General features: G+C 42.6%; 1 protein-coding gene across 3 annotated transcripts in view; it reads left to right on the plus strand.

Annotated features, from left to right (window-relative positions):
* ppcdc (phosphopantothenoylcysteine decarboxylase) overlaps positions 1–20,017 on the plus strand; it is an 87,230-nt gene extending 67,213 nt beyond the window's left edge. The window contains exon 5 of one of the 3 annotated variants that reach the window (XM_078200117.1): positions 19,174–20,017. In XM_078200117.1, coding sequence (XP_078056243.1) covers positions 19,174–19,259 — 86 coding nt within the window. In that variant the 3' untranslated portion in view covers positions 19,260–20,017. Of the gene's footprint in view, positions 1–2,968; positions 3,679–14,793; positions 15,230–19,173 lie in introns of those variants that run through there. The other 2 variants (XM_078200119.1, XM_078200118.1) reach the window with 2 other exon arrangements.
* The last annotated feature ends 300 nt before the right edge of the window (positions 20,018–20,317 follow it).

Genomic DNA, 20,317 nt, shown 5'->3' on the forward strand with positions numbered 1-20,317 from the left:
AATCATTTTTCACTCATGAACAGAGGAAATGAATGTTAGTGGACTTTGGGGCTTATCATACCCTGCTGCCCAGTTATTGCTCTGCCAGGCCATTCAACTCTCACCTGTCCCTTTGCCCCACATTACTATAACAGCCTGAGTAATTAAACATGGACTGTCTTTCACATTCGGGGAACTCCATAGTTTAGGTTTTAAATGCATTTTTATCGTGAGCAAGCCAAAACTTCTCTTGTCTAAATTTCTATTTGTAGCCGCCTCAATCACTCTTATAAAAGCAAAATACTGCAGATGCTGGAATCTGAAACAGAAAATGCTGGAAAATCTCAGCAGGTCTGACGGCGTCTGTGGAGAGATAGGTACCCCAGTCCAACGCCGGCATCTCCACATCAGAGAGAGAATAGAGCCAGCGTTTCAAGTCTGAGCGGCTATGCAGAGCGAAACATTGGCTCCATTCTCTCTCCACAGACGCTGTCAGACCTGCTGAGATTTTCCAGCGTTTTCAGTTTTTGTTTCAATCTCCCTCTCACTACCCCACCAGTGTTTTGAAGAGTGTAGTGCCCCACACTGTCAAGATCCCAGCAAGAATGTTGTTGAAAGCGCAATTCAATTGTTGGAATATCCACACTTTCCTTGAAGGCTAAGATGTCTTCGGCATCACTAGAAAAATGATCGTTTCGAACACTAGAAAGAATGGTATATCACAGAGTCCATAGAATCCCTACAGTGCAGAAGGAGGCCATTCGGCCCATCGAGCCTGCACCGACTGGGTGATCCTACCCAGGCCCTATCTCTGTAACCCCATATATTTTACCCTGCTAATCCCCATAACACTAATGGACAATTTGCAGGGTTTCATAAGTAAGCAAGGGGAGGTTGTTAAATTGTACTTGAACGAAAGAGGGGGCCATAGGAAGTTATGGTATATTTTTATATTTTGGAAAAGCTGAGTTCACAGAACTGAGGACTTGAAAAATACCTCACTGATTGCAAAGTCCTGAGGTCATCACTGGCGCTATATAAATGCAAGTCTTACTGACAGCCGGATCAAATAATACGCATACACAGAGATCTGTTTGCACTCAGTCCTTAGATTTCTCTGTTTGACTGAGATGTTACAGAGGATCAGTACGAATATTGCAGTGTGCACCTTTCTTTAAATAAGGAGCAAGCTTGCTGTACATAGAAACAAGATCTCATTCTCTTGTACTAGTTGATCTCCTGGGGAATTGCACACTCAAAGTTAGCACAGCCGTAGTCTTCACGTTAAAACAGACTTAGCTGGTGTGGATAGCTGTACTTGGGCATTCAGACATAATTTTGTTAATAAATTAAAGTATACTTATTCGTCACAAGTAGACTTACATTAACACTGCAATGAAGTTACTGTGAAAATCCCCTAGTCGCCACACTCCGGCGCCTGTTCGGGTACACTGAGGAAGAATTCAGCACGGCCAATGCACCCTAACCAGCACGTCTTTCGGACTGTGGGAGGAAACCAGAACACCCGGAGGAAACCCACGCAGACACGGAGAACGTACAGACTCCGTGAAGACAGTGACCCAAGCTGTGTCCCAGGTCCTTGGTGCTGTGAGGCAGCAGTGCTAACCACTATGCCACCGTGCCACCCATAAGTTATGTGCAAATATAGAACATAACACATGTCTACATTTGCTTTGAAGCCATGTACTGTCTTTAGTTTTAGAATAATACCTTGATTAAACATTTATTATGGTTAAACAGCATTGCAAGAATTTGCTCAGCTTCCAGCTGGAAGTTTAATTGTCAGATATCATTGAGCCTACTCTCATTGCTGAAGTCAGCATCTTGAATTCAAATTAAATTAATTATAAAATAATTGTGTAAAGGCAGAAGCCTTCAACACACCTGGAAGCAAGGAAAATGTATTTACGTTCCTCTCGATTTCGATCTTTGAGCGCTCAGTTCTGATTAAGTACAGTGATCGCTCATAAACAGAAAGTGCTGGAAACTTTCAGCAAGCTCAGACCAGTATGTGTGACAAGAGAAACAGAGTTAATGTTTCAGATTGTTGCTTTTTTATCAACAAGTACATTGGGATCTGATGAAGTCATTGACTGGAATGTTAACCGTTTCTCACTCCACAGATGCGACCTGATCCGCTGAGTATTTCCAACACTTCCGCCAAAAACCTCCGACCTCGTCCGCGGCTGGGATTCTCCAGCGCTGCTGCAGTGTGAAGTTTTGGCTGAGCGCCAAATTCTCCATTCTCGCTGGCAGTGGGGCGGGTATGGACAAGATTGGAGAATCCCGCCTCTTGTGTTTATTTGCATTTCTAGCATCTGCAGCAATTTGTTTTTGTAAAATGATGATTGAATATTAGTGAAACATGGGACAGGTTAACTCGTGTTGCAAAGGTCTGACAGATAATCTTTGGGTTCAGTGATGGAATCATAGCTACAAACACTGAACATTAATAAATTACTTCTTTTGCCCCTAACCAGTGGTTTGGGATAGTACATTACAATACATTTGCAATAAACGTGGTTTAGTTTGCAAATTAATTTTTTTATTTAATGACTACTTCAGTCATTATAGCCAGATGGTAGAGTTTAGCTCATATAGCTTAATGTGTATATGATATTTAACTGCAGTTATAATTGAAAGTTAATATGTTGATGCAATATACCAAATTGTTAAAAGATCTCAGACTAAATAGAACCTAAAAGGAAAATAACATTTGGTCTGTTGCTGCCTTGTCTGAAAAGAGCTTTCGGGACTCAACATTGAGTTCAACAACTTTACAGTGTAGCCTTTTTCCTCCATCCTTACATTTTAAAAAATATATCCCTAACATTTTTTGTCCCAATGCAAAAACCTTTCCTCCCCCCTCCCTCACCGAGCCATCTGTTGCTGGTTCTTAAGTTTTGCTTCGTTTTTGTTACAATCTCTCCTACATCCCACTAATCACTAACCTTCTACTCTGTTCCAGCTGTTCCACCCCCTCTTACGCAGTATGATGAAGGGTTAACTCAGAGACCATGTATTGCTAAAAAAACTTTAGCTTAAATACAAAGACTCGTGACTCTAGTGTCTTGCCAAAGACGTCTCTTTATTAACCAACGATCGGTGGGCAACCAGTATTGTTCAGCCTAAGGCTCCTCAGAAGAGAAGGTTTTGAGCTTTCCAACTCTTAATCTAAATTACAAAAGCTAAATTAGATCATTTATATATTTCTTAAAAATCACTTTCCCGCCTTTCCAGCAGACAGAGCCAATTATTATTATTGTAAATCAATCAATATTAATGCCTGTCATATACTACAGCCAATTGCACTCCACTTTCTGACATCGTGGGATTTCGTTAATCTATCTCATCAACTCCCATTTGTGTTCATGGCCAGACCAGACAATGGAATTCTCGTATCTGAGAGAAGCTGTTTTATCTCGTACAGCTTGAATGCTCTATTCATAAAGTAACTACACTGTTTGCATGAAATAACATTAAGAGCTATACTGTTTGAAACATCTGCTGATATATGCCAGTTATGCAAATCCATTGTTTTTAGGAATGCGGTCTGCTTTATCAGGTTTCGTCCCATCGTACCATGCGACAGCTTGCCCTTGGCCAAAGTTTGCAAAAGTGTAGTTGCATATATTCTAAAATCTGAAATACATGTTTGAATTAAAAGATCTCCTACTTATTTGTTCTGTCTTCATAGAGAAAATTTCCTATTAATCTGTCAGTCTGATCTGAGGTCATTCATTCAGTAATACATTAATATTTTAAACCCCTGGGTATTTAAAATTTTGTAGCCTACCATGGATTTTCCTGCAACGCAGTCTATAATCCAACACACTTCTCCCTCTGTGTCACCACAGGAGCGATCTCTGTCCTCATCATCAAGCTCTGCAGCAGCCTCCTCAAACTCAGGGAGGGCAATGAAGTCTGCCGTCCCTCCCCATGTCTGGGCTTGCTTGCAGTTGGTCTGTGCAAATTTGCCATGTATGGAAGCAAAAGAAAGAATAAAGAAAAGTACAGCACAGAAACAGGCCCTTCGGCCCCCTCCAAGTCTGTACCGATCACGATGCCCAAACTCACTTAAAAAAAAACCTCCTGTCCTTACTCGGTCCGTATCCCTCTATTCCTTCCCTATTCATGTACCCATCCAGATGCCTCTTAAATGTTGCTAATGTGCCTGCTTCCACCACCTCCTCTGGCAGCGTGTTCCAGGCACCCATCACTCTCTGCATGAAAAACTTGTGATTAGAGGGAATGGAGCAAAGGCTGAGTGAAATATGTGTCCTCTGTGTGTAGTCAGCCCTCGCGGGACTGGTATTGGAGTTTGAGCAACAAGACCCAGATGGGATGGTGGTGGTGGGTCTTGTTGAGGGAGTAAGTGTTGACATGTGAGATCCATGATTGAATATGTGAGATCCATGAAGAGAGTAGCCCTTTGAGTACATGATGCCATGCTGGGAGTTTCATAGTGGAGGGAGCTGAGGGAGGATTTACCCTGGTGGAACGGATGAGATCATTCATCCACTTCCTGCACTGGATGGCGTTTCGTGGGCCGGTTACGGCTGTGCTGATTTCCTGGGCAATAGCACCCCAGGCTGCAGGTATGAGGTTGATGTGCTTCTTTGAGCTGTCCCTGGGTGATGGACATGCCGGTGGGCCCACATTTTCACAGTAACTTCATTGCAGTGTTAAGGTAAGCCTACTTGTGACACTAATAAATAAACTTTGAACTTTAAACTTTAAAAAAAACTGGTGCTGCCTCCTTCTTGAGGCTGCAAGTCTTTTTCCTCAGGCTCTGAACATCCTGCATGATCTGGTGAACACAGTAAGAGTTTTAACAACACCAGGTTAGCAAATGCATGTGTCTGTATAGATTTCCTCCGGGTGCTCCAATTTCCTCCCACAGTCCAAAGATGTGCAGGTTAGGTGGATTGGCCATGCTAAATACCCCCTTACTGTCCCAAGAAGAGTAGGTTAGCTGGATTAGCCATGCTAAGTCGCCCCTTAGTGTCCCAAGATGTGTAGGTTAGGGGGATTAGCGGGGTAAGTATGTGGGGTTACGGGGGTAGGGCCAGGCTAAGATGCTCTTTCGGAAAGTTGGTATACTTGATGGGCCGAATGGCCTCCTTCTGCACTGTTAGGATTCTGAGAGAAAAAGAAAATCCATCTCTGTCTTAAATGCGTGAGTAAATGCGTGACCCCTTACTTTTAAATAGTGACTCTTAGTTTTAGATTCTCCCACAGGAGAAACATCCTTTCCACCTCTACCCTGTCATATGTTTCAATCAAGTCACCTTTTCTTCTTCTAAACTGCAGCGGATACAGGCCTAGCCTATCCAACCTATTCTTATAAGGCAACCCTCCCATTGCAGGTATTAAGCCAAGTAAATCTTCTCTGAACTGCTTCCAAATCTTTTATATCATTCCTTAAACAGGTGTAGGATTGAAATTCCCTCCATCTGGGAAATTGATGGAATATAAAACAGAAACCCATTGACATGCTTTGACCTCATGTTTTGTATTACACAGCACAGGAACCAAGCTGCAGCCAGCAGCACAGGACTGCAGCAAGGGGTTAATTCAGACATTAGTACAAGACAGTGGCTCATCAAAAAGGTTTGGACATTGTTGGAAAACTATCATGGAACAATGGTACCAGGGAAATGCCATTACCTGCCATTGACATGTAAGAGACTCTCAGGGAGAGCAATAGGGTCATTCAGACCTTCACCAGCCTTGCAGGAGCCGGGTGCTGTTACTGCATTGTCTCAAAACAGCAGGAGAACCGTTTAAACAATATGTTCACTGGGGATATATTTTCCATGGAAAGACTATTATCTCAAACCGGCATGAACTGATCATATTCGTCTGGGCTATGTTTAGAATACGTGGCAATCTCCCATTTTGAGGCTAAGTGCAGTGGCCGGCAGCTTAGGCGGGGCCTGTCATGCCAACCGGAAAGGTGGTGTCCCATGCAAGATTCAACACTTAGATGCTCATTAATTATGCACAGCCTAGTCCCCTCCAACTCTCCTGACTGGCTGACAGCTGGTTTGTCCATCCACCCTCAGCTGGCGGGTTCGAAACTGCTGGCACCATATTTAAACACCAGTCCAGCACTCTGTATCACTCTCTCCAGCCCACCTGTCTTCACCAGATCATGATGTGGAGATGCCGGCGTTGGACTGGGGTAAACACAGTAAGAGTTTTAACAACACCAGGTTAAAGTCCAACAGGTTTATTTGGTAGCAAATGCCATGCATCTGCTACACAGAGAATGAGCAAACTCCACACAGTTACCCAAAGCCAGAATTGAACCTGGGTCCCTGGCGCTATGAGGCAGCAGTGCTAACCACCGTGCCACCCAATATATAGTGTATGTTTGGAGCGCTCTTCCTCAAAAGCCAGTGGAAGCAGAGTCTTTGAATATTTTTAAGCAGATGTCGACACATTCACAGACCTGATAAGCAAGGCTGTGAAATGTTATCAGGGGTAGGTGGGAATATGGAGTTGAAGTTGGGAATGTGAAGTGGAGCTTACAATCAGATCAGCCATGATCCTATTAAATGGTGGAGCAGATTTGAGGGAATGAGGGCCTACTCCTGCTCCTAATCAGTGTGTTCGAATGTGTCATGGCATCTTTCTCACCCACCTGAAAGGGACAAGTGGATCTCCATCATGAGTCACCGGCAAGTGACCGTGGCTGAGGCGAACATAAAAGGAGCTTGGTAGCAAGAATAGTACGGCACTGCCACCCTATTCTGGGATATCATCTCCCACCCTAACTGTTGGTCAAACTGACAACGTATTTGGAAATTCGATTCTGAAGATAACATTTCTGATGTCTCATGGACTGACATAATAATCTAAAACTGTCATCAGCAAGCATATGTACTCTTGGTTGCATGTTGATCACAAGTGATTAATATGTTATGTCGATAAGATAATGTAACTTTCCATTCAGTCTGGGGATTTAATTTTGAGGTGTCTGGGGGAAAATGTAAAATCAGTCAAGTTAGTAATCATAGAAACCCTACAGTGCAGAAGGAGGCCATTCGGCCCATCGAGTCTGCACCAACCACAATCCCACCCAGACCCTACCCCCACATATTTACCCGCTAATCCCTCTAACCTACACATCCCAGGACTCGAAGGGGCAATTTTTAACCTGGCCAATCAACCTAACCCGCACATCTTTGGACTGTGGGAGGAAACAGGAGCACCCGGAGGAAACCCACGCAGACACGAGGAGAATGTGCAAACTCCACACAGACAGTGACCCGAGCATCGAACCCGGGACCCTGGAGCTGTGAAGCAGCAGTGCTAACCACTGTGCTACCGTACCGTGTAATGTTTGTATTATAAAGCTGATAAGAGTTCCAAGTTTGAGATGAAAGGTATCCTATGATTAATTGAAAGGCTGTCTTAAAAGTAAGAAATGTGAGTAATTACATTACACCCTCTGTGATTTTAGGAGATTTCAGAGCACCTTACAACCAATGAAATACTTTTGAAGTGTAGTCACTGTTGTGATAAAGGATTGCAGCAGCCAATTTATACACAGCGAGCTCCCAAACAGCAATATGACCATGAACAGGTAATCTGTTTTTTAGGTATTGGCTAGGATACTTGGCAGAGCTGCTCTGCTTTCCAAGTAGGGCTGTGGGATCACTTGCCTAAGAATGCAAATGTCAGGTCAATGTCTCATCTGAAAGGTGAGACTCTGACCTTGCAGCAGTAATTGAATAGCAATCTAGATTTTGTACTCGTGGCTCTGGAGCAACCAGAACCCCCTGACTCAGAGGTGATAGTGCTGCCAACAGCTGACACCTAAATAAGACACATTCTGTTATAATATCATTCTACGTTTCTTTCTGCACTAGTGATTAAACAAAGGAGTAAACTCTCAATCAGTAAAGCCAAAGATGGCAATCATTACTGCAGGTACGCATTTAAAGTTTATTTATTAGTGTCACAAGTAGGCTTACCTTAACACTGCAATGAAGTTACTGTGAAAACCCCCTGGTTGCCACACTCCGGCGCCTGTCCAGGTACACTAAAGGAGAATTTAGCATGGCTAATGCACCTGACCAGCACATCTTTTTGGACTGTGGGAGGAAACCGGAGCACCCGGAGGAAGCCCACGCAGACACGGGGAGAACGTGCAAACTCCACACAGACAGTGACCCAAGGCAGGAATTGAACCCAGGTCCCTGGCACTGTTGAGGCAGCAGTGCTAACCACTGCGCCACCGTGGACTCTTACTGATTCCATTTGCCACCCTATCTGTCTTTTTGAAAACACCTCAGTTGAAGCCACACCATCAATGAACAACAAGGTCTCACACATCTTTTAATTGCTTTTATAGAAGTTTGGCATCTGACGGCAGCTTGTTGGATGGTAGCTATCTCATTCTTCTAAATAGAGAGGAGTGGCACATAAACCTTGGCTGTTATCCAAGCACACACTGATCAAGATTCATGGCACAGAACAAGTCTAAATATGATAAACGAGTTCGTTTTCATTGTCAGTAGTGAGTACTTTTTAAGTGAGAACTTTGATTCATTTGCTGCCTGTCTGGGCAGGATTGAACTAATTAAAAATAAAATAAGCTAGAACTGGAACATTTGCAGGTATGGATATTTCTTATGTATTTACATTCAGACTTTGCATTCATTATTTAAAGAGAATTTGAAATTGATTTCTCCCTGCTTAATAATTCTACCGATCAAATAACTTAGTGATCTGTCCTTACCAATTCTGGCCTATATGTGACTCCAGACAGGCAACAATGTACACTGTGTGAGTGGATTTGCTCTGGGAGGTTTTATGATGGACTTACATTTCTAATGTTGGGGCTAATGACCTGTACTCAATTGTGTTGTTACTGCCTTGTTCTTCCGGCACTGATCCTCATAAAACCCTATCATTACCCCTCTCCCTCCAAAAAATGACATTTGATCCATCAGTTTTGTTGCAGGTACCAGTTCTCTAGCTGTTCCTCTTTGTCTGTGGATCTTGAATAGCTGCATCTCATCTCCCACAGCTTTTCTTTCACAATTGATTTGTGGCCTGTTTGCTAAATTGAGACAGCCCTGGTCAGAATTGCCAGTGATGCTGTCTGTGACCATAAGACGTAGGAGTAGAATTAGGCCACTCGGCCCATCGAGTCTGCTCCGCCATTCAATCATGGCTGATTTTTTTTCTCATCCCCATTCTCCTGCCTTTTCCCCATAACCCCTGATCTCCTTATCAATCAAGAACCTATCTATCTCTGCCTTAAAGGCACTAAATGACCTGGCCTCCACAGCCTTCTGCGGCAAAGGGTTCCACTGATTCACCACTTTCTGGCTGAAGAAATTCCTCCTCATCTCTGTTTTAAAGGATCGTCCCTTTCGCCTGAGGTTGTGCCCTCGCACTTTATCATTTGCCACACCATCACCCCCATCACTTCTCTGTGATCCACAGTCAAACTCCCCTGCATGTTTGTATTCCTACCTATATACCAACACAACCAGCATGTTTCTACCTCCCAAGCGGTCACTTTCCTAAAGATTCACCCTTGCTGCTTCTACCCCAGTGCAACCCATTTACAGGCATGAAGTGAGCTTCCAGATAGAATATAAATAGATTAAATAGAATCACTACAGTGCAGAAAGAGGCCACCCGGCCTATCAAGCCTGCACTGACAACAATCCGAAACAGACCCTATCCCCATAACCCCACGTCCCCCTGACACTAAGGGTCAACCCAGCATGGACAATCCACCCAACCTGCACAAGATGTATCCGATGTGCAATTTTACCTCTCCACCACTTTCCTTAATCCCATGGCAATTTGGACTGTTGGACTGATGGTCGCCTGATGAGTCACTAATGCCCTTTAGTAAGGGAAACCTACCATCCTTATCTGGCTTATATGTGACTCCAGACATGCAGCGATGTAGCTGGCTCTTAATTGCCCTGTAACATAGCCTAGCAAATCGCTGCAAGACATGTGTCACACTCGCTTGTGGAGCTGGAATTCCCTACTGTGAACAGTTGGAAGACTGAATGCTTCATTTTCAGCCCATGAGAAACACAATCTGTTGATTCCACCTCTCTACCAGATAACACACGTTCCCCGTTCTGTATGACCCAGAGCCGAGATTCAAATCCTATATCCAACTCATCAAGACCAGGTACTTCCACCTCCTCAATATTGCATGCCTTACCTCCGCACCAGCCCCGCTCCCTAAGAACACAAGGTATCTTTATTTTCCTTCCTTAATGTCCTCCTTGGCGACATTCTCAGTACATTTAAAATTTACCAGTATTACACTGAATCCATTCCTGGATAAATTACAAGTAAGGCAATGTAAACAGGATGGACCCGACTTAAAACTTGACCCTGTCACAGCCAGTCTAATAGCTACATTACAACCACAACCTTAATGTCTCTCCTTTTCTGACAGTAAGCTCTGAAGCCAGTGCATTATTTGATTATATGGAACTGTACCAATAATCTGAAGCCACATTTGAATTTGTCGTTTAGTTGTTCAATGCCATCTGGTAGTATCCCTCCCTCTCAGTGGAACCATGCCAAAGTTAGGGTTGGAATTCCAGATGAGGCAAAAGATTTCCTTAAACAAATTCTGGAGCAGAAATTGGTCCTTGTTGTGAAAAATGGTCCAGTTCTGGGGGACTATGTCTTGCACTCCGAAGATGCCCAAAATATATTGGCATCATATTGACCACAAGGCAATATTTGGGTACCTCTGGCAGTTACCTTTGACACCTATTGAAAGTGCTAATTCTGTTCAGTCCCCCTTGAAGTTTGTCCGCACTCAGCAGGATCAAGTGGCTCAACTGCGCTACCATTGCTAACCTGTTTATTTCCGCACTCCAGTTCCGGGGCTTAACTTGGAGCTACTACGCTGAGGCAAATGGCTCGACCATGGTGGCACAGTGGTTAGCACCGCTGCCTCACAACACCAGGGACCCGGTTTCAATTCCGGCCTCGGGTGACTGTGTGGAGTTTACATATTCTCACCGTGTCTGCGTGGGTTTCCTCCGGATACTCCGGTTCCCTCCCACATTCCATAGATGTGCGGGTTAGGTTGATTGGCCATGTTAAATTGACCCTTGATGTTAGCGGAATTAGCAGGGTAAAAACGTGGGGTTACGGGGATAGGGCTGGGTGGCATTGTTGTCGGTGCAGGCTTGATGGGACAAATGGCCTCCTCCTGCACTGTAGAGATTCTATGATAACTATTCAATTGTGCTCTAGCCTGTCAGTACAGAAGGTATTTTACAAGGAATTGAAGAGGCAGGTATTAATATTTGCTTATATTTTGCTGTCAGATTTAACTTCTAAGATTCCTCTACATGGTGAAAAAGCATCCGGAAACAGCAATCAAATCATTAGGGATCTTTTAGAATTATTCCTGCTGTATGTGACTCAATTAAATGGCAATGATGTTATCAGGAGAGTGCCTGGAGGAGTTGCAGTGCTAGCCTGTGCAGGGGAGCTGAGTGTCTGCCATATATCAGTAGTTACATTCCTAGCTTGCGGCAAGCGTTTCACATTTCTTCATTTCAACCATAAGCTATAGTTCAGCTCCCTTTCTCTGTCTGACACAGTTACTCATTCCAACTGATGCTTCCCTGGCTGTAAATTCAGTGTTTTGTAGTGTGAAGTGTACAAAAGGAAGGAAAATGTTAAATTGAAATTGGCTTCGACACAAGCCTGTGGATGTCTAAATGGCTGACTCAACTGTTTGTGAACACTGCATATGATGGCTAGATGTCCCTTGATCCATTAGTTGAACAGAATTATGACCCTGTTGATTTAAATCTGATTCACACCTCTGGAATATGAGAGACAGGACACTTCGTGCGTGTCTTAAATATTTGCACTCGAATATTTGCACTGGGGTTTTTCCCCTGCGAGATGGGGCGAGTTTTATTACGCAATGAGTTATTGCGATCTGGACTGCCCAAAAAAGGGTGTGGAAGCAGATTCAACAATAACTTTCAAAGGGGAATTGACTAAATACTTGAAAAGGAAAATAAATTGAAAGGCTTTGGGGAAAAAGCAGGGGCGTGGGACTAATTTAAAGAACGACATAGGAACAATGGGTAGAAGGACCTCCTTCTAGGCTGTATGATTCTGTGATTTAAAGGAGAGTAGGTACGGTGAGCACTAACTTGAAAGCTTTCAATTATAGTTTTTCAACTGTGCCTCTAGCCTGTCACTACTGAATGTATTTTACAAAGATTTGATGACGAGGCAGCTATTGAAATTTGCTGATGTTTTGCTGTTACATTTAATCTTGAAGATTCCTCTCTCGTGAAAAAATCCTTATACAGCAATCAAACTGTTAGCGACAAAGAACAAAGAAAATTACAGCACAGGAATAGGCCCTTCGGCCCTCCAAGCCTGCACCGACCATGAACTAAAACCCCCTATCCTTCCGGGGACCATATCCCTCTATTCCCATCCTAGTCATATATTTGTCCAGACACTCCTTAAAAGTCACTATCGTATCTGATTCCACTACCTCCCCCGGCAGCGAGTTCCAGGTACCCATCACCCTCTATATAAAGAAAACCTGCCTTGTACATCTCCTTTAAACCTTGCCCCTTGCACCTTAAACCTATGGCCCTGAGTAATTGACTCTTCCACCCTGGGAGAAAGCTTCTGATTATCCACTCTGTCCATGCCCCTCATAACCTTGTAGACTTCTATCAGGTTGCCCCTCACTCTCCGTTGTTCCAGTGAGAACAAACCAAGTTTCTCCAACCCCTCCTCACAGCTAATGTCCTCCATACCAGGCAATATCCTGGTAGACCTTTTCTGTACCCTCTCCAAAGCCTCTACATCCTTCTGGTAGTGTGGCGACCAGAATTGAACACTATATTCCAAGTGCAACGTAGTCACTATGGATGCAGGCAAGACAGGAAGGCTCCAAATGGATTGGTTTTTTTCTCCCCGATGATTTCTGTGTAATAATTTATGGATTTGATTCGGATTCTGAATTTTATACCAGTTTCGACTGAAGTAAATTGTTTTTGTTATATTGTTGAAATGATTATATTTTGGTTGGGATTATATTTTGTCTTCCTCACGCCATTTAATTTTGAATTAGCAATCGTACTTCAGGGAGCCTGTAACAGTATATCTAAATAGTGCGGCTCTGCAATAATGCAGTTTTTGTACTAAGGAGCACCTCTTTTCCTTGATTTATTTGTCCTATTGCCTTTACTCAGTTTAAGTCCAATAATTATGCCTATTTCAGTTGCCCCTTCATTAGTAGCTATCTAGACCTTAAACTCTGGGATTCCTTCCTCAAGCATCTCTGCCTCCCTCTCTCTCCTGCTGTAAGACACTTCTTAAAACCCACCTATTTGACCAAGTTTTTGATCACATGCCCTATCATCCTCTGTAGCTCAGTGACTAATTTTGTCAGCCAAAATGTGTTCAGCCGGTTTTGTATGAATATGAGAATGAGCTTTTAGCTTACTAGAAAGCTGACAGCGGCTTCAGTTTGAGAGTTTAATAATGTTTGGAAAGATAAATCAAGTTTTAATTATAAATTGGTTTAATTTCAAACCAGTTAATTGTTGTACACTGTGAGGTATCTTTACATTATTGGATTTAGTGTGGTACTTGGGAATAGCACAGGTTTTTACTTCAAAGTCATATTGTTGGCTCTACATTTCTCTTTGGACAATGAAACTCAGTACATGTAGCTAAATGATACATTTTAATATTAAAAAGCCAGTGACATACAGAGCTCTTTACTAATGTTAAACAGTTCACAGTCTTTAGAATTCAATTTCCACTGTTACGTTTATGACTTTGTCACTTTGGATTATTGTATGAATGCTTAAGGAAGGTGCTGTTGCAAGAGCCTTGGTGAGTTGCTGCAGTGCATCTTGTAGATGGCACACACTACTGCCACGGTGCGTCGGTGTGCAGGGAGTGAATGTTGAATGTGCCAATCAAGCTGGCAGCTTTGACCTGGATGGTATCAAGCTTGTTGGAGCCGCACTCATCCAGACAAATGGAGAGTATTCCATCACACTCCTGACTTCTGCCTTGTAGATGAGGACAGGCTTTTGGGGAGTCAGGAGTTGAGTTACTCACCGCAGAATTCCCAGCCTCTTGCTTGCTCTTGTAGCCAAAGTATTTGTATGGCTAGTCCAGTTCAGTTTCTGGTCAATGGTAGCCCCCAAGATGTTGATACTGGGGGATTCAGTGATGGTAATGCCATTGAACGCCAAGGAAAGATGGGCAGACCCTCTCTTATTGGAGATGGTCATTGCCTGGCATTTGTGTGACACATGTTACTTGCTTCATATCAGAGGAGTCACGAATGGTGCTGAACATTATGCAAACATCCCCAGTTCTGACCTTATGATGAAAGAAAGGTATTTGATGAAGCAGCTGAGGATGGTTGGGCCGAGAACAGTACCCTGAGGAATTCTTGCTTTGATGTCCCGGGACTGAGATGATTGAACTGTGCAACATTTGATATTATGCCACTTTTCAATGTATATGCTGAAATCCAAAAAATATATATATTTGCCTTTTTGATATAAAATTCCTTACATTATAAGTCGGGGGTCAGGGAAGGGGGATGGTGTGAATATAGCCTATTCAAAATGAATTCAATTTGCCTAAACATCCCAGCGTTCTGAGTTGATGAATATCTGGTGATGAGATTTATTGTTTCTATCAAACCATATTCACGCAATGGTTCTTTGTGTTCCATTACTGTGTACTTAATCCATTTCCATTGAAATTATTCAGATACATGGTGAATGAACATCAATTACCAATGTACACTCAGTGAAACCTCGTTATTTCAGGCATCGCTCATAACTTATTAAAGAGACAAGTCACACTGACTCAACATCAGTGTCACGACAACTATTACAGATTGAAGAAACCATGGAATTAGCAAGAGATAAATCAATTTATCTGCATCCCACTTGAATCCTGATCATTTCTAATACTATGCTGTGCCTTGTTACATGGAGTAATGTTGCAAAATAACTTGCATAGAATGTGAACAGGCCACTTGGCCCAACTGGACCATGCTCCACACAAGGCTCCTCCCACTCCTGCCGGCAGTCCACAGGAACTGCAGCGGTTCAAGAAGACAGCTCACCGCCACCTTCCTGAGGACGATTAGGGATGGGCAATAAATGCTTGCCTATTCAGTGACGCTCATATCCCATAAATGAATAAAAAGAAAAAGATCTATTTATGCTTACAGTCTGTTTCCTGATAGCTAACCAGTCTTCTATCCATGCCAATATATTTTCATCTTTTATTTTCTGCAATAACATTTCATATGGTGCCTTATCAAATGCCTTCTGGAAATCGAAGTACAGTATATCTACTGGTCCCCCTATATCCAATCTAAGTACAGCACATCTACTGGTCCCTCTATATCCAATCTAAGTACAGTACATCTACTAGTCCCCCTTTATCCACAGCATCCTTGTCTCCTTCGAAGAACATCAATGCATTGGTTAAATATCATTTCCCTTTCACAAAACCAGATTGTCCTGAACGTTTCTAAGTGCCCTCTATTACATCTTTAATAATAGCTTCCAACATTTTGTCAATGACAGATGTTCAGCTAACTGATATACAGTTTCCTGCTTTATGTCTCTCTCCCTTCTAAATAAAGGAATTACATTTTCTATTTTCTAATGGTGCCTTTGCCGAATTTAGAGAATTTTGGAAAATTAAAACCAGTGTATCAACTATCTCACTATCCACTTCTTTTAAGATCCTAGGATGAAGAACATTAGGACCAGGGAATTTTTCAGCCTGCAGCTCTTAACAACTTGCTAAGTACCACTACTCCGATGAATGTAATTTTCTGGAGTTTCTCCCATTTCCTGATTTATAGCTGTCTCTGGGATATTACTTACACCCTCTATAGTGAAGACAGATGCAAAATACCTGTTCAGTTAATCTGCCATCTCTTTATTTTCCATTATTAATTCCCCCAGATTCGCCATCTATTAGGCCACCAAACCATTTGTTATCTCTTTTCTTATTTAAATATCAATAGAAACTCATTACTATCCGTCTTTGTATTTCTCATTATCTTTCTTTCATACTAATTTTTCCCTCCTCCTTAAGCTTTTTGTCATTCTCTACTGCCCGATATTTTTGCCCATCTGATGTTTCCAATCTGTATGTGGATTAAAATCCTCCATGATTATCACCGTCCCTTTCTGACAAGTTTCCATTATCTCTTCCTTTATCCTGTGCCACACCATATAGTTACAATTAGCGGGCCTGTTCACCATTCCCACTTCTTGCCTTCATCATTTCTCACCTCAACATTAACTGCTCCTACATTCTGGTTTCCTGAACTTAGGTCATCATTGTCTAATATGTTAAAACTATCATTAATTCAGCAACTCTCACTGTCAGCTAGCTAGACATACCTGAACTTTAACTCCTATGTGAAGGAACCTTCACTGTTCTGTGACATTCTGGACTCTGACATTCATGTGAATTAATATCCATAGATCGGACTGGGGTGGGGGGGGGTGGTTGTTTTAAGGTATTCCTAGTTATAAAACTTGTCTGTGTGTGTAGGTAGTTGCAATGACCATTCTCGGGGTTTGAATGTATGAACGAACAGTACTGCTGATTTAACCCTAAAGAGAGTTTGCTGCAAGTCCATTTTAAATTGATTTCACAAATAGAGGTTTGGGGAAATACGCCATGGTTTATTTCAAAAAATTAAAACACCTGTGCCTATGATTTGATTTATTATTGTCACATGTATTAGTATACAGTGAAAAGTATTGTTTCTTGCGCGCTATACAGACAAAGCATACCATTCATAGAGAAGGAAATGAGAGAGTGCAGAATGTAGTGTTACAGTCATGGCTAAGGTGTAGAGAAAGATCAACTTAATGTGAGGCAGGTCCATTCAAAAGTCTGACAGCAGCAGGGAAGAAGCTGTTCTTGAGTCGGTTGTGCACAGACAGCAAGAAAAATAAAAGAGTTCAGTTTGCCTCTCTCCCCAGTCATAACATTGGAAAGTGGTAACATGTCCTCCTTGTTGTTATATTCCAAGGTCGGAAGCTCCAAGGTATTTTATGAAGTCAGCCTAGACCATAGGTTTTGCACTTTGAATTTGGCATGGGTAAGCATAAGATGTTTCACTCCAGATATGATTCAAACAACCCACGAGGGAGCTTTTATCAAACAAAGTTTATTTAAGAGTACAGTTAACACATAGAAAGAAAATTAGTGAAAACTTTTACCAATTACAAACAAAAAAGAACCATGTACTGTTCCAAAGACTCTTACAATACACCCTTCCCAAGTTTAGCACAGAAAACAAGAATGCTCATGTGATGCTGGAGTTTATTGCTCTGCAACACCTGCTGCGAATTAGTCCTTTGGATGGAGAATTGAAACTCTGGCTTCTCCGTTCTGGAACTCCCAGCACCTTGAGGTAGAGAGAGTGTCACTGCTGGCCTCTAGCTAGCAAACTACCCACAGCAAAATTTTCACTCTAGAAAAGTAAGAACAACTACTTCTGACCAGCCAGCAGAATTTCTAATATCAGGGAGAGACAGAAATACTGCTTTTTAGTCTGGAGTCCAACAGCTTCTGACTAGCCAGCAGCCAAAACTGAAAGTAAAGAATGCTTTCCATCTGACCTGTCAATCATTCTTCCCCCCGCCCCCCCAACAATTCAAAAGGCTCGTAAAACGCCAGGACATCGCATTAGGCCCAGATTAAAAATAAACAAAAAGCCTTTTATATAACTCTAACAACAATAAAAGATGCCACTACAGACCTCAGGGTGTTGATAACAAAATACAACAGGGTTGCTTACAAACTGCAGAGAAGATGATTAAAAATAGACTTCTTAAAGGCACAGTAGCGTCACATTGTACATTATTCAATGGAAACTGAATTGGAATAATTTCAGGAGTTTTACTTTCTCCTGTGAGGCATTATGACTCCATCTTAGTCATAAGCTCCACAACAGTGGGTGGTCCATTTTACTAAAACAGGCATCAGTCGACTCAACACTGGAAGCTTACTTTAAACATACTACTAAACAAACAAACTGCTGGTGATGGGCAATTTATGTAACTAGCAGTTCCACACTGGGCTGGGATTTTGCGCCCCTGTTTGCGCCGGTGTAAATGACGACGGGCACAAAGTCTCACCAGAGCCAAAAAAAACAAGATTTCCTGGAACAATTTTCCCCCACCCTATCACTATCACTCGCGATGTAAAATGGAGTTCGTCGGATGCCCTATTTACATGCATTAGAATCTCATGAGCAAGATTCCGTGCTGCAACCCCCCTCCTCCACCCACGTTGAAAAGCCCACCTCCGGCAACGTGATGTCATGCTGTCATTTTGAGGGGTGGAGCCTAAACACGCCGGTAAAGCTGGCTGCACTGAAACCGGGGCACCAATGAAATCTCATTTTTTGCAGGGGAGATGAGGAAATGTGTAGGAGAGCGAGTGAGTGATGGTGTCCCTTGAGATGGCAGTGGCTGAGCTCCCTGTGGGTGTGTGAATGGGTGAGAGGAGAGTGACTTACCCTGGCTGAACGGAGGAGATCATTCATCCTCTTCTGGCATTGATTGCCCTTCCTCCTCTGATGGGAGCTGGCGCTTACCAGCCCTGCCACCTCCTTCCATGGTGACCTTGTTGAAGGTTCCGCTCCCCGTCTGTGGCTTCAAGATGTGGCGTCTCTCCTCAACGGCGTGCAGCATTCTGGTAAGGGACATCCCATTGAATCTTGGGGCAGACTCCCTTGCAGCCACTCTCTATGGTGGGCTTGGAACAAGTGCTGGAGAACGTGCCACTGATAGCGGAGAGGACAAATCAAAAGCCACCCAATACGGACAGGGCGTGAAACCAGTGCAAACTTTTTTTCCCTGACTGTCTAAAATATGGTGGGAAAACCCACCAATGCCACCGGCAGGCTACACCCCACTTTTCCTTCCTGAAACAACACTTCGCCAAACAAATCGGAAAATTCTGCCTATTATCTCAGCTGCTCATATAATATTCTGTATAAAAGTTATTTTTTGGGCTATATTGTATGAGGTTACTGTTCATTCACAGGTTAGTGGTCTGACTGGACACTTGTGTAACTGCTGTGTTTTGTTTATTTTGTAGGTTTGGGGGCAATGGCAGAGATATCAACAATTGTGGAAAAAGTCAAAGAATGCTTGGAACCGCCTGTGGTACCAAAGCCAACATAGACGCCAGGGCCAACTGTGATGTGAAAAGTCCACAATCTCTCACTTCATTTTATGGAGAACTTTGCCTGTAATGTTTTACGTTAACCACAACAAAATTGGAATCAATTTTTGTTTATAGTCCCAATCAAGCTGTGCATTTTATTCCCTGTAACTGAAAACCAAACGATTTTAAATCGACCTGAGGTGCTGTTAAAAAGACAGCTGCTGGGTGGAAACTGCCTGCACTGTGGAAAATTCAGCAATAATTCTACTCGAATTCTATTAAGACCAAGCAGCTTCTGAATCTTCCTCTCTCTCAAGGTGAGATGTTGCCACAGGCACCCTGTTCAGCATTTTAACTTCATCCCAATCAAAGATACACCAGACTGCGATCATGTTACAGCGATGAACACCGTAACTCCTGGGCAGTTGGACAGTTCGACCATACCTGATTCTGAATTCACTCAGGTTTACACCACTTAACGATGCCATCAGCAGTTTCAGACAACAAAATAGCATATTCAATCTAAATTATAATACATTTCTTTATAATTAATATTTAAGAAAACAGTTGTTAATGTTTATAATCTGAGTCATTCGCTGTGAAATGTTAGATCAGAAACTTGTTCATATCATGCTATGATTCTATCTTGAATTACCTTAAAGCAGGCACTCGATTTTGAAGTTACTTTAAGCAGTTGTATATGTGATAACTTATTCAATGCAAATAATTTTAAGCTAATCAGAGATTAGATTAAATAAAAGACAGATTTTCCAACTGATGGGATCAGTTCAATCAATGCAGAATGTAAGTGGACCAATTACAATACATCCTTCCAGTGCTGCTCAGGCTTAACATCCGTAGTTAGCTTAACATCCGTAGTTGGGAAAATGCTGGAATCTATCATTAAGGAAGAAATAGCAGGACGCCTGGAAAAGAATGGTTCAATCAAGCAGACGCAGCATGGATTCATGAAGGGAAAGTCATGTTTGACTAATCTACTGGAATTCTTTGAGGATATAACGAGTGCGGTTGACAGAGGGGAACCGGTGATGTGGTGTATTTAGATTTCCAGAAG

This window comes from Mustelus asterias, chromosome 29, assembly GCF_964213995.1.
Source record: "Mustelus asterias chromosome 29, sMusAst1.hap1.1, whole genome shotgun sequence".
NCBI classification, from domain to species: Eukaryota; Metazoa; Chordata; class Chondrichthyes; order Carcharhiniformes; family Triakidae; genus Mustelus; species Mustelus asterias.